Source organism: Trichoderma virens (assembly GCF_000170995.1).
Source record: "Trichoderma virens Gv29-8 chromosome Unknown TRIVIscaffold_86, whole genome shotgun sequence".
NCBI lineage: Eukaryota > Fungi > Ascomycota > Sordariomycetes > Hypocreales > Hypocreaceae > Trichoderma > Trichoderma virens.
In genome coordinates, this window is record NW_014013663.1 from 1,118,919 (window position 1) to 1,133,762 (window position 14,844).

Genomic DNA, 14,844 nt, shown 5'->3' on the forward strand with positions numbered 1-14,844 from the left:
TCATAAATATCTAGTTTACTCCAATTTACCTTCTAAATTCCACTTCTCATCTTACTTCTCCAAGGAGGCCCCTTCACCGCGAATGGTAGCGGACACATATGAAGACTTAGCAGCAATAAGTCCGGCAAGCGTAGCAAGCGGAGCATTGCTCAAAATGTCAAACACAGAGATATCGCTCTTGACTGTCTTGAACACCCAAGCTCGGATCTCTATAGCCACAAGACTGTCCACGCCATAAGCGTTTGCAGGGCAACCAGAATCGAGATCTGCTTCGTCCATCATCATGGCCTTTGCCAACTTCCGCATTAATGCCACACAAACAGCAACTCCAGCCTCATCCAGATTTTAGGCTGCGCCTAAAGCTACGCGTAGCTCCTCAGACCTATCTAGCTCACCGGAACTAGCAGTGCCGTTATCTTGCGTGTCGTAGACGCTGACTAGGCCAAAGCGGCGCTCGCTGTGCCAATACAGTTCCTCATAGCCACCCTGCTTAAGCATGCCTCCTGTAGTCAGACCGACTGTGTTTTCAGCTGCCGGAAGCAGACCAGCCATGCCTGCCTCTATAGCATCCAACGCCTCAGCTTCCTTCAGACCTGCCATTGCACCGGAATTGAGATAACCCAGTGCTTCACCGTGAACGGCAGCCCAACCGACGCCCAGTACGAGACCAAGATCAATACTTGTTCCTTTAAGACCAAGGGTACAACGATGGCGAGCGATGGCATCTTGATATGTGTTCCCTGTTGTAGTGAATACTGATTAGTGCCTGTGTCTATCTAAAGGATGGAGGATATCACTGTGCAAATAAATCGCTCCACCATGATGGGAATTGAGACCTACCAGCATTGTAGTTGCCTTGTCCTCTAGATCCCACGATACCTCCGACAGATGACATACAAATGAAGAAGTCAAGGTCTTTGGGCAACTGCTCGTGTAAGTTTCTCGTAACCTGAACCTTGGGTCGGACTGCGGCATGAAAATCTTCAACAGTCATGTTTTCAAAGAAGACATCCCGCAACTGCATAGCAAATGTAATGACTCCGCGAATCGATGGGAAGTTGGCGGACTTGATCTCTTGAAGCACTCGGCTAAACTCAACTGCATTGCTGATATCGCTTGCGAAAGCCTTGCTCTGAACGTTAATATTCGCCAGTTCGCCAAGAAGTGCCTTTGCCTCTGGTTTGCTTGCGCCTGAACGAGAGGTAAAGGCGTGGTAGCGGGCACCCTTTGAGGCCATCCACATCGCAAGTGACCGCGCGAGACCACCAAGACCACCAGGGATGATGTAGGTTGCATTCGAAGACAGAGTGAACTTCTTCTTTTTAGGGGGGACGATCTGTTATCCCAGTTAGCTTATTTTCTATATATGGCTCCGTCAGTGACAAATATCTTACTGGAACGATGTCGTCGTCATTAGCGGCTAACACCATCTTTCCGATATGCTTTCCGGTTTGCATAATACGGAAGGCCTCTTCGATCTGCGAGAAGTTCATCACTTTAAGGGGTGTGACGAGCTTTATGACACCCATAGCCCAATACTTCATCACGTCTTCCAAGATTCTGCTGAGCAGCGGAACGTTCTCTCTGTACACAGATAGCATGTTCACACCGGAGAAACTGATGTTGTGCAGGAAAGGCGTCATGTCCAACCCCGTGTTACCAGCTAAAAGATAGTCAGCATCTTCCCACAACGTCTATGCCAGTGAAACGAGTGCCGGATTTTTGACTTACTAATATCTCGCTTGCCTAGCTCAATAAATCTGCCAAAGGGCGCCACACATAGCCAACTCTGGCGAAGTCCCTCCCCAGCAAGAGAGTTTAAGACGACGTCAACACCCTTACCGTTGGTCATACGCTTAATACCAGCAGCAAAGCTATGGTCTCTGCTGTTGAAGATGTGATCCTCACGAATGCCATACGTCTCCATCAAGAAACGCTTCTTAAACTCAGTTGAGACAGTGACAAAAATCTCGGCACCAATGTACTGAGAGATAATAATGGCTCCTTGACCGAAACAACGAATAAACGGCTGTTCCATAGATAGAGACGATCGATCCGCCCTCTTCGAAGGACATACCGTCGGGAATTCTCTGGAGCATCTCCTCCGGGTTACGGATATACGTACGGTATGTTCCCAGACGGAACGTCATGACCCTGTCGCCCTCCTTCCATTTGGTGACGGATTTCCCAACGCGAGTGACAACACCGCTACACTCGACACCCAGATTGGTATCCTGAATTTGACCCATGGCAATCATGACGTCGTGAAAGTTCATACCCACAGCCTTGACTTTAATTTCGACCTCTAGATCGCCAAGCGGCAGCGGATATTCGTCACAGTCCGTAAACTGGAACGTATCTAGTATTCCAGGTACCTTGATCTCGAGCGCAAGAGCGCGGCCTGGCTGGTTGAAAGGCAGCTTCACTGCGGGGGGATCCTTTGTGCCAGTTTCGAAGAGGCTACTCACCTCTTGATCGGGGTAAAGGCGGGGCACATTGAGTAGCCCACTGCGTAGAGCATACTCCCACTCGGCGTTTGATGGATCAGCCTTGGACTTGAAGATCTGGCTAATAGTTGCGCAAGTGGAGTCTGAATCGATTGATTCCTCGGGATCAAGATCCAATGTTGTAAATTGAAGGCCAGGATTTTCTCCTCGAATGGTTCTGGAAAGTCCAACGATAAGACTGGACTCGGGAGTCGCGCATTCCATGGTACCGCCGTTAGTAAGCCACAGCGTGCTTCTTGATCCAAGAACTGCCTTCTTGGCAGAGTCCCAGTCCTCACTCTTGATTTCATGAAGTAGAGGTTTGTTCGACTCTATTGCGACAATGCATGCCTTACCACTGAAATTAGTAGCCTTAGCATCTTGCAGCGAAATCACTTCGACTTGTACGCCCTCTTTGTTCAAGAACTTCGACAACTTCGATGCCATCGAATCGACGACAGGGTCTGCGACGGGTGGCTTGACGACGACGGCGTTCTTGGGTAATGGAGGAGATGAGGTCTCCACGGCCACGGAGAAAATGAGAGACGACTGGTAAACGTCCTCTCTACTATCGTCTCGGAAGGACACATGGAGTCCATCGAATCCTTGCTGACGGAGGTGAATGTCCCATTCGCTCTCCGAAAGCCGTGGTCCCCATTTTCGGTTATCGTTCTCACCTAAACGACTGTCAGTTTGGATTGCAAAATAAAATTTAATATTACATTTATTGCTTACCAAGCCACCATCCGGGAAGTGTTCCAAAAATCATCGGAACACGAGCCATCGTTGTAGTGAGCTCTCCCAATAGCAAAACTCCGCCGCTATAACTCGATTGTTAGCTGCGGCTCACATACAATTGTCAAAGTTGTAAACACTCACGGCCTGAGCATGCTACGACAGTGCGCCAAACACCTGTCGATCGACGAACAAGCATGGATGACGTTGTTTGCAATGACAATGTCATACTGGCCGACTGGGAATCCTTGTTCAGCGGGATCCTTCCCGATGTTGAGGATCTTGTATTCCAAGAATTCTGCATATTCATTGAAGTCTTTGGCAGCAGGCTCAAAGTATCCGCTGCTAATATCGGTAAATGTGTACAACTTCAGCCTGGCAGCGGCATCGTCGCGTTTTCCAAGTGTCGTCAGAACTAGCTTTGTGGTTGCTCCGGTACCTGCGCCAACCTCTAAGACTCGGAGTGGCCTCTTATGAGAGATTTGTCTCACGTTTTCTTCAAGGACTGGGTTAACCTTTTCAATACCAATGATGTTCCGGTAATATGAAGTAAGCAAATCGTCTTCGCGGAGAACCTGGAGAGGTTCAAGTTTGCCACCAAGGATCTCATTCATCGCATGGGCGACGCGGACCAGCATCTTTCCGTCGACAGACTCATTGGAAACCTTCTCGAGCAAGGCCGAATCAAATTCATCGGTTGTGTTGAGCCAGTCGATATTCTTGGTGGGGGAGTTCTGGCAGTTGAGCTTGCCCTCGACAGCAAGGTCATATTGGTGCTGCATGTATTCGTAGAACAGACGATGATGCGGTGCGAACGTCTTCGAATCCTCTGCGGTAAACTTCCGAAGGACCCTCTTGCAGATAATGAGACAACCCAACTCGAGGTCGTAGATTGTTTCGTATTCTGGATCAGGATATATTTGTGCAAAGGGTGATAAGAATGCCTTGAGACCATCGGCGGTGAGCTCCTCAATATCTGGGCCCCAGTGAGTACAAGCTCCCAGCTTCTTGATCGACTTTGTTGAAGCAGAAGCCGACGCAATGCCCTCTGTCATAGTCTCGAGAGTGATGACTCTGCACCCTTCGAAGATAACGAGAGGCTCTTCCCAGTTTCCATCGGAAGCGACAATGGTTCCAACGGACTCCTGGAAACCGTGTGCCGTAGAGCGGGAGTAGCCGTAAAGCTTATCGCCAGGCTTCTTGCTTGCCACTTTGCTTGAGATGTAGACGCTCTCAACGAAGCGAGGGATCTTGGCTCTGTCAACAAGTGCTCCCCGAGGTGAGCAAGCGGGCACAATCATTTGCACGATACCATCGAGCGTTGCAGGGTGAATGATGTGGTTATGCTCAAAGTTCTCAGGCATAAAGAACTTTGTGTCTGGGACTTCGATAGCGCATTGTGCCTGGTAATGTCCTGAACCGATGTGGACCAGTGACTTGAACGATGGGCCCCATTGCAAGCCGAGCTCAGCGAGCTATTATGATAGTTAGCAACAGGTCAAAAGCGTTGATGGGATATTGTATACACATACCGAAGCGTACACATCAGCTGGATCCTCAATGTCCAGTCCAGCATCTGTGATTCGCTGATATTCCTCACGGAACTTGCTGGCTCTGGCGGCGTCTTCATCTGTGAAAATAGGGTTTAGCGTTGTCTTATACTTGACTTGGATCAAGCCTGAACAATGCTGTGTCCAAGCACCTTGACGATCTCGGCAAGAAATGGTGAACTCGTTCCATGTCCAGTCAGGAAGTCTTGAGCCGGCACGCCATGGGTGAAGTTGAATCTTCGACTCGACGGCCTCGTCAGCTGGAATGATCATGGCCGCACCGGCCGATATGTCTCGCAATTGGAAGCCTTCAATCTCCTTCGTCTTATCAGCCACTTGGCGCGAGGCCTCAACTGCCATAACGATCATACCCGCAAACGGGTACAGGATTGATGACTGGACCTGATGGTGCTCCAACCATGGGATTTCGGAAATCCGAAGATAATTTCGCCAACTAGGCTGCTGCTCACTGGAATATTCGCATCTGGTTCCGACGAGATCGTGTCTCGGCATGTCTCGCAGTCGGTAAGCGCGAGAGATGGGGGATTCGTACCAGTATTTTGTGCTGCGGTTCCAGGCAAACGGAGGCATATCCACTAGAATTGCCGGTGTGGTTTTACCAGGATTGTTAACCTGAGCAACATCCACGGCATGGATGTAGTTCAAGAGGATGGCCCATTCGATGCCATATTAGGCTTCTCGAACGGAGCGGCCCTAGCCGCGACCACGATAGCGGCAGCGATGGAGAAGGACCCCTCAGATCCTCCGTTCAAAGCTGCAATCTTTATTTGCCCGACAATGCCTTTTCGTCTCGACTCTGGTCCTCTTCGAGTTACAGTCACCGACCCGGACACCATAACGGCCATACGACATGACCTCGACGAAGAGGCAAACAAAACCTACAACTGGCTCAGTGACCCTGAAACAGCCGGTATTATGGATGAATTTGAGAAGAAAAAGAAGAGACTTGACTATAGTGACTTAAGCAAGCTACCTCAAACCGTAGAGCTACTCCTGCGGTACCACCCAGATGTGCAGACTCGCATGCTGCATATCCCCACTGTTCATGTGATTGGTGATCAGGATGAGTATAATGAGCAAGGGCACAAGTTTACGCAACTCTGCGACCCGAAGCTTCGGAAGATTATAACTCATGGTGGTGGCCATCATTCCCCCAAGGAGAAGGGAGCCAATCTGAAAACCTGCCAAGCAATGGAGTGGGCATGTGACAGGATTATGTTTTCTAGCTACTAAGAAAATCACAATGCTTAATCTTGAATAAAAATACTCTAATAGGAAAGGTAGCAGTATTGGTTGATACGTGGCTGGTGCATACTGGCCTTTGACGCAAATACGTGGGCAGAGTTACATAGGTCGTATATGCGCATTTCGCCTCAAAGTACACAAGATTAATATACTCCACTACGAGTAAGTTTACCAGCACTTGCAGTTGTAGCGTTGCAACTCTACAGGCTTGTATCCGTAATAGGCTTCAAGCGTTTGTAGTAATATTATTAAGAACATTCCGTGCCCTCGTCTTTCTTTTTCCGGAACTCGATATATACTCGTATTTGTCCAGGCCGGTAGAAATGAGCTAGTCTCGGCGTGAAAGAGAGTTTCCCCCTCGTTATTCGCCCTCGTCCAGAGAAATGGCTTTCACAAACATAGAGGCTGGCTAAGATTTCGAGAACTCACGCCGTAGCGCACAGTTCTATGCTGTCTTTCCCGGACTATGTTTTTCCATCCTCTTGGTAGCACTCGACACCAGCATAGTGGGAACCGCTTTGCCCACCATTGTTAGCAGTCTCGGCTCTGGTGCGTTATATATTTGGATTGTCAATGGCTATTTCCTATCCGTTGCGGTGTTGCAGCCACTCGCCGGCCAGATGGCCAATATCTTTGGCCGGCGCACTCTTGGGAGTGGCCTCTGTGCTGGCGCAAGCTCTACCGAGATGCTCATCGCAGCGAGGATTATCCAAGGAATCGGAGGCGGCGGTATTTCTGTACTGGTATCAATAATTGTTGGCGATTTGGTCCCGTTGCGCTATCGTCAGAAGTACATGGCCATTGTTATGTCCTTTTTTGCCTTGGGAACTTTCATCGGACCAATTGTCGGTGGTGAGATAGTCACTCGGGTATCCTGCCGCTGGACCTTTTACATCAATCTTGCCGTCGGCGGGGCTGCTCTCCTGCTTGTTTTCTTCTTCCTGAGAGTGAGGCATCGCATCAACGGTTCTATCATTCCACGTCTAGTAAAACTTGACTGGCTGGGCCATGCACTTCTCAGCGCTTCTGTCGTCTCTGTCTTGATTTCTCTCACTTGGGGTGGAACTAAATATCACTGGGATTCAGGGAAAGTTCTTGCCCCCCTTATTTTAGGTGGTGCTGGACTGATTATTTACCTTCTCCATCAGCAATATGTCTCCAAGGACCCTTCTATGCCTTTACGCCTTTACGGAAATCAAACCTCGCTTCTCGGTTTCGTTCTTACCTTTCTCCATGGGCTCATCATGTCTTGGTTCAGTTTCGGAGAAATTTCTGAGTGCTCGTGCTCGTACGAGACTCGCCGTGCTTGGCTTGCAGTTGGAGCCCAGGAAGCCATTGTTGTCCCCAACACATCCACTGAGGCTCAGGTCTGCTACATACCGCGTGTAATTTGTCCGTGGTCACCAGGAAATCCTTCATCTCTCATTCACTCAGCTCCAAGCTTTGCCGCTCTACACATATCTTAGACATTGCAAATCGCTTTCATTCGATAGAATTGAATGGGTAGCATGCTATCCGGTCCAAGGTCGCCTGACTAACCGTTGAAATTACCGCTCAACGGCGAGGCGCAAGTTTAACCTATGGCTTAGAACCTACAGACAGCGAAGCTCCATGTAGATTGAACCGACGGCTTACCATCGAACGATCCTGTACAGACTTGAGACTACAGCTTTGGCACGCTCCGCATATCGTAAGATGTGGCCACGGAGTAGGTATTCGTAATCAACAGAATTTTCATTGCATTGATAAGCGGGATCCGGTTCATAATACAGGCGAGCTCAGCAGGTGGTGGATGGGGCACACCGCTCACACCCTTTCTTAGACTTAGCCGTGCAAACGGTCATTGTGCAGAGCTTGAGCTCTCCCTAAGTCATCGTTGAGATCGTGGTCACGAGATGCACTACAAGAAGTGTCCACTGGGAGGATATGCGTTTCCGATTGTCATTGGAACCCGAGTAACAGTCATCGTGTCGATAAACCCATTTATAGAACTTGCAATCATATTTCTCGCTGCCATTGAAGTGCATACCTTTCAGTTAGCGCAGTTTGCGTAGATTGCACAGAGACAGTTTGAAAACCCGCTCTCCTCACGAGCAACGGCATCCATCTCCGTCCAAAGAAGTAGATGTTATGTTGTCGATGGAAAAAAAGCCGCTGCCATGACCGTGAAACCGGCTCACAGACTTCTAGACAGAGTTCGCCGAGTCACTCAAATTATCTTCAATCAATAGCGAGACTACGGAGCAAACAGCAATATAGATTTCGACGCCAAGACACCAGTGAAACATTTTCTGGATTCATTTGAATTGATTCACCTGCGACATCATCAGCTTGCCAAACTGGATGATTCTAAATCGTGTACAGAACGTATACCACTCCCCAAGAAGCTCAGTAGTTATTGGCAGCTCATATATCAGAATGTTGGGTATTAATTCCACTAACAAAACATACAAAAGTGGAAGGAAATGGCACAATGTCAACTGAAATGTTAGCAATCAGGTGCGATGAGGAATAGCACCACTGGTTCATTCAAGTACTTTATTCAGTTTGTTTTCCGCAGGATTATTCACAGCATCGACATCATGTTTCATCACTAGTGCAATAGAAACGCCTAGAAACGATCCCCAGCCTGTTATTTGCCCTGGGCGATTGGGCAACTTCTGCGGGGGAAGTAGATTCCCAAGCAAACATTTTCTAGTTAACTCACTAATCGTCTCTTCATTCTTATAAATCATGTTATCAACTACTAGATGCAAGATTGGTATAAAATACGATAATGTCCGGCCTTTCAAAGGGCGGTCGGAGACTCTTGGAAATGATACCTGCGCTTCCAGGCTCTTACGAATATGAGGGGTAATATAAGCAGCGTAGATCCAACAGCACAGAGACCACTACTTCAATATCTAAATCGGGTACCCCCAAATTCCATCAACTCGAAATCGCAGGGCATTTTGTTCGAATATGGTCTCCATGATAAGCCATTCCGGAAAGCATTTGCATATAAGAATGGATGGTGTAACCGTAGTTCTGACGATGACGATAGCCATCTACTAGCAGCGTCTATCCCAAGGTATTGTCCAGTAGAATCTTCTACAAAATGCCTCACTCATGCGTTGTCTTACCCGCTTGTTACTCTATCCAAGTAATACAGCTATTGATCTTACAATCATCTCAAGACTGTCTACGTGAAAAATTCTAAATTAATTAGCCTTTTTGTGGGCTTGCAAGACTATCCTTCATCAATCTTTGAGAACAGGATGCTCATAAAAAACAATGGTGTAGCGTATGTATCGCGGGAAATGAAGACGAGTAGACTCAAGAACTACAGCAAAGAGGATACATCCTAGATAATCGTATAGTCATCACCAAAGATAGAATTTGGGGCTGATGAACCTACTGAAACACAATTGGCAGCTATACTTAAAACGTAAAGCTCAATATCACTAAATTCCCTAAAGCGGATGACTAGTATGATTTCAAGAGAGACATGCAGATGGATGATTTAAGCTTCAGGCTTAACATCATGCTTTCTATCTGAGTCTTAGCTTTCAAATGGATGCAAGGCTCGGGGGTATGTTGCGTGGTGTGTTCAAGCGTAACTCCAAGCTAATATATTTACCCGCACCTCTCTGGGCCATGAGGTGAAAATATTTATAGCGGCGTAGCTACTTTCTTTTGAAAGGAGCTCAGGAAGGTACATGGACTTAAGAAACTTTTACTATACCCAACCCGGTGGCTGATGGACAAGTTGAGCGACTAGTCAAGCGCCGCCGCAGCGAATCACTCTAACGGCCATATTAGACTACATGGTTTCATAAATATATCCAATAAGTTTTATGGCTCATCAGCTCACCTAATAGTAGAGTTGTCAGAAGTACATACGATGTTACCAAACGGCTCGCGGCTAGCTCGTTTCTGTTAAATCATATCCAACATATACACCTAAGTTAGAATTCATAATCTTGATTAAAAATCTGTTTATCATACTGGGTTACTATCTCATGGGTGTTTAAAATCCACTAGTCTGTTCTCCTCGGCCCATCCTCGAATAGCTTCAAAATCCTTGCAAATGTGTAGTGCTCCTGTTCCATCGGTGGCACTGAAATTACTGTTAGACTGTTGTCCCTCCAAAGCTGTATCACCACAACAAAATATTGACTGTCGTAAATATCTAAAACAGTGTTGAATGTGTCCGTGAGAATCAGCACTTATATTTAAGCTGGATGCAGGAACTGTTAAGTCATTGTACATGTCCATAATGGCGTACTAGATATGCCCCTTGTCAGATATCCGGGATTGTTGCAGAAATGGAAATGGGGGACAAATACCAGACAATGTAGCTGATGAAAAACGGCTATCGAATAGGTTTGTTTTCCTTCATATATCATTGGGCTTGGAAGGTTGTATCTTTCCGTATTATTCACGCCGATGAATCCATTTCCTTCTGTAGCCATACAAAGAACATATGATGAGTTTTCAATTTTTTCTTTTCCGTAATCATGATCAATTATGCTTACTCGGCATGTAGGAGAGCCAATTCTCCCGAGTCTTGTTCCTAGATTCTTCATCTTTATGCTCGATTGTAGCGGATGGGTCGGCTCGAAAGAGAACTTGGCGGGAGGGAACTGCAGTCCAAATCTCAAGTTAGAAATCACTCGACACAGCCAACTGATTCTCACCGACAATTTGGAACCAAATGGTTTGTTTCCCCAAGCAGTGATTGAGTGTGATTTTGGGAAATTAATTGCCCAAAGACGACCACCAGTACTATTAATTCAATAACCCCAACGACTCCTAATATTGCCGTAACAGCAAGAAGAATGGTCCATTTCTGGGGTTGAAATTCTTTTTCGCTTGGCTGGTGTTTGATCAAACACTCATTCGATTCGGTGTCATCCTCTGTGAAGCGGACTGGCATCTCGATGGCAAGTTACTTTGCAAAGATCTTTAGGGAGATGCGTGATTATAATCTTCTTAAAATAAGAAAGAAAAGACAAGAGCGGTGTTGAAGGGTATGATTATGTTGGCTATTTCTAAAGACTCTGGTTGAACTACCTAGTAATAGACAAAAGGACAACTTCAATTCTAAAACATTGCCTTATTGAACTAATCTATATTGGGATATTTAGTTGCTTCTAGATTGGTTGAATTGACTACCACCAACCTGGATTTGGCATAATTTCAAATTCTTGGATTGATTCAGCGAAACTTTATTTATTGTTGTGGTTGATCCACCTTATTGTCGTGGTGGCTGCGCTTAGCCAATCCGAACTTCACAAATCTATTGTAAATCAGCCATGATGCGCGATTTACAAACAAGAACAGAAGTAGGCAAACATTAAAATAAGACTAGAGGTCGTAAGAGAGAAAAGAAACGAATGTTAGCTATAATTTGTATTTTTATTTTTTCCATATATTAAGTATATATCACATGATCGATGTAGCCCGAAGCAAAAACGAATCACAGCGAAGAAGATATATGTATATAATAGCCAATAAATTCCAATCAGATATAACGAGCGTCATAGCAACAAACCATAAAGAACAATTTATCACCAAATCAGATTTTCTACAAGCTATCATGGATACTTGCCCTCTTGCTTCCTTTGCTGAGGGTTAAACTCAAAGAGATCTATCAGCAATCTCGTCATCGTCACAGATAGAGTTGCAATCCCAGTGAGGTGTATTCACTACCAGGGTGTCCTTGGTCGATAGCACTCCAGCGACTTTGATTCTAGAATTGCCAATTAGAGTATACTATCCACGGACTTGCTATTCGCAATATAGAAAAGCTCTCTGTGTTGCCACTACTGGCAGTGATCTTTTCACATAATTAGACAAGCTCTTCATTACGCATCATAGCGTGGTTTTTGCGCGTAAAAGCCATTATTGCCAGGAATGTCGCTATGACCACCGAGCCGCCGCTATCTTCGGCTTCGATACATATGCTGAGGATGAATTATAGGGTTGACTACGAAGGTTGGCAGGTCCGTCGCAGGGCGGAGCGCTGAAGGAGAGCTTCTAGTGCCTTTTTCTTGGCTTATACTAGTACTGAGGATTGCTCAATGCTTCTGTTACTGTAGAGGTAATGTACTTAGTCTTAAGAATGCTAGATTCATTTCAAAATGACCAACACCACCCCTCCTTATAGATTAACTAGCCGTGGCCGCTCGCACGTGCCCTCCTACAAAAGATGTTGAGAGCAGCAGGTTCAATGACTCCAAAATCAGAATGCGTTTATAAATTTTGGCTAAGCTTCGATGATGAATGATCAAGTACTTGATGTCACATATACCTCTAACATGCACTCATACTCTGAGGAGATATTTTGACCACAGAATGTTCAACGTGATCCTATGCTCGTGTCTTGGAATAAATTACGTGCAATATTCTTGTAGTGAAAAGATAGTACTTTTGGACTTGGAAATCTCATTACAAAAATATGATGATGAATACCATGCAGTTCTGTGAAACATACCCAGTTATATGTTGAAATAGAGGGCACGCGGTGGATTACGCTGGCCTCCAGATAATGGGCTTCATTTGGAGGGTCTCGGGAAACACAGAATTACTATTGGGACGTAAATGGAATTGCATATAATATATCAATCGTAGTATATACAATATATAAAAAATACATATTAAGCTGGAAGACGGGATATTATATCATATTCTGAATATGTGCCGACTGCGTCTATCCTTCGGAATTGGAATTATCCCAGCTTAAAGTATCCTGGCTGCAGCTTTTGCCACACTTGCTGTGGGTCATATTTGGCGCTTATTGATTTCAGCTTCGCAAGATTATCCGCGCCGTAGCTAGCAAAGACATCCTGTTGATATGAGGCGTAGTTTTGGTAAAGGTAGGGATGGTCAAGGCCCTGAGCGCGTGCGGCTGCAATAGAGCGGTTAACCATATTTTGTGCAGCAGCCAGAACTCGCTCGTCATCAGAAGCATTTGACCAAGAAATGTCAATATTGATCACTGTATGCATGGTCAGCACGCATAATTCTAAGGGAAAATAAGACACGTACAGTTCAAGGGACCCTGGCCGGCAAGTCCGAGCGGGTTTCCCCCGTTTCTCGAGAAATGTTTAGTCATGTCGGTAGTGATGAGTTGGAAGACGGCTGAGGGAACGATGCCTGCAACGTCTTTAATGGCTGTAACCTCTTCCTGGTAGATTGCGACCATATCAGCCATCAGTGAAGCACTGTTTTGGACCGTAAAGGTCCAGTACGTTTGCCTGTGATATTCACGTTAGTGTCTAGTAATTGAGCAGGATATGTTTCGAAAACATACCGGAAGCCACCTGGGTTAGTATTGTTGAACTCGACCGTGAGATTAGCCAGATCAACAATGCGAAGTGTGCTCGCAATAGCACCGGGTACCGAAGTAAAGTTTTGTAAGATGGGAGGATTCGGTATCGGCTTTGCATACTGGAGGTCAGATGCAATGACGAACAAATCCTGTGCTTGGGCATAAGCATATGCAATGATGACCTGGGCGTATGGATCCGAAGGAGCGTTGACGCCGAGATAATAGAAAGCATTGTTAATGGCGGCTGCAGTCTCATTTGTGTATAAGAAAGTGTCCGAGCCAGCCCAGAGGTCGCCTTGCGGGTATGCTGCTAGATCGAATCTTGTCACAATACCGAAGTTATTTCCTCCACCGCGGAGTGCCCAGTACAGATCAGAGTATGGGGAAGAATAGCTGACTTGGCGGATTGAACCGTCTGCAAGCACAACCTACCCATGCAAGTGTCAGGTCCCCATGCTACCCTGAAACCAACAGGGAATAGAATAAATACCTCATAAGAGTTCACGTTGTCACAAGCCCATCCGTACTGACTAGAGAAGAACGACATGCCTCCTCCCAGGGTCAAGCCTCCCACGCCAATGGCAGACACTCTTCCACCAATCACGGTGACGTTCTTGGGTTGAAGATAGGTGTAGACATCATACCAGACATTGCCTGCCCCAATTGAAGCCTGAGTTTTGTCTGCTGAGAGAGAAATCTGGTTAAGATGAATCAAGTCGATTGTCACGCCACTGTCGATGTTTGAGGCCCCAGCGAAAGCAGCATGGCCGCCACTCTTGACTGCAAACTTGCACTGGGTGACACGAAAAGTTAACACAGCTAGAGATATATCTTCTGCCGATGTAGGAGAGAAGCGACAAGAAGGTCGCGTGAGTTCCTGTTGTTGCGACCAGTATCGCGATTCTTCGAACTCATAGGTTGAACTCTGCGGATATGATACATGTTGGGGCAAGGCGAAGTTGAGGAAGCCGCACTAGAACTTGGGTTAGTACGGAGCATAGAGTACGTTGTATTGGAGGTAGAGATTTCCTCCATGGCGTGGCAGGGCTTACTGCAAGCTGGCAGCCGGATGGAGGAGTAGATCGTGCAGTGTGGGTGCCATTCTGATCTAGATAGGATGAGATCTGGGCCTTGACATCGCTCAAGGTGTAGGTGGCACTGGCGATTCCTAAATGCAGGAACAGCGGCAGAGTGAGACTAAGGGGGCGCATTGTGATGGATTGGTCAGGTCGATTGAGAAGCGTAAGATTCGGGCGCACAGCTCCAGCTTGGCAGGAGGATCATGCGGTGTAGATATTGGATGCATGTGATAAGCCCTTGCGGCATTCCATTACAAAAAGAACTCCACGCCGTCAGGAATTCGGCTTTCATATTTCCAAATGTTCCACCGAATGCGACGAGCAGCGCTCGTATATGCTGTTGGTTGTGTTCGACTGCTCCTTGTAATAAGCTAAGTACCATGTCCGCGGCCTGAGAAACGCCGAGACTACTC

At 46.5% G+C, this 14,844-nt stretch overlaps 4 protein-coding genes across 4 annotated transcripts; 2 read left to right on the top strand and 2 right to left on the bottom strand.

Moving 5' to 3' along the window:
* Positions 1-51: 51 nt before the first annotated feature.
* Positions 52-5,362, bottom strand: TRIVIDRAFT_204731 (putative polyketide synthase; the record flags this gene model as incomplete). Its single annotated transcript, XM_014097326.1, has 9 exons — positions 52-326; positions 396-740; positions 841-1,336; positions 1,395-1,663; positions 1,732-2,004; positions 2,078-3,163; positions 3,222-3,307; positions 3,366-4,696; positions 4,754-5,362. 9 exons carry the CDS (start codon positions 5,360-5,362, stop codon positions 52-54), a joined length of 4,770 nt encoding a protein of 1,589 aa, XP_013952801.1.
* Positions 5,363-5,422: 60 nt separating this feature from the next.
* Positions 5,423-6,025, top strand: TRIVIDRAFT_69882 (uncharacterized protein; the record flags this gene model as incomplete). Its single annotated transcript, XM_014097327.1, has 1 exon — positions 5,423-6,025. One exon carries the CDS (start codon positions 5,423-5,425, stop codon positions 6,023-6,025), a length of 603 nt encoding a protein of 200 aa, XP_013952802.1.
* A 455-nt stretch (positions 6,026-6,480) lies between these two features.
* Positions 6,481-6,891, top strand: TRIVIDRAFT_138439 (uncharacterized protein; the record flags this gene model as incomplete). The annotated part of the gene is made up of 1 exon (XM_014097328.1): positions 6,481-6,891. A coding segment is annotated over one exon (411 nt), but the record flags the coding sequence as incomplete, so codon positions are not given.
* Positions 6,892-12,613: 5,722 nt separating this feature from the next.
* Positions 12,614-14,564, bottom strand: TRIVIDRAFT_182568 (uncharacterized protein; the record flags this gene model as incomplete). The annotated part of the gene is made up of 5 exons (XM_014097329.1): positions 12,614-13,019; positions 13,070-13,278; positions 13,335-13,780; positions 13,843-14,325; positions 14,405-14,564. Coding segments are annotated over 5 exons (1,567 nt in total), but the record flags the coding sequence as incomplete, so codon positions are not given.
* Positions 14,565-14,844: the final 280 nt, after the last annotated feature.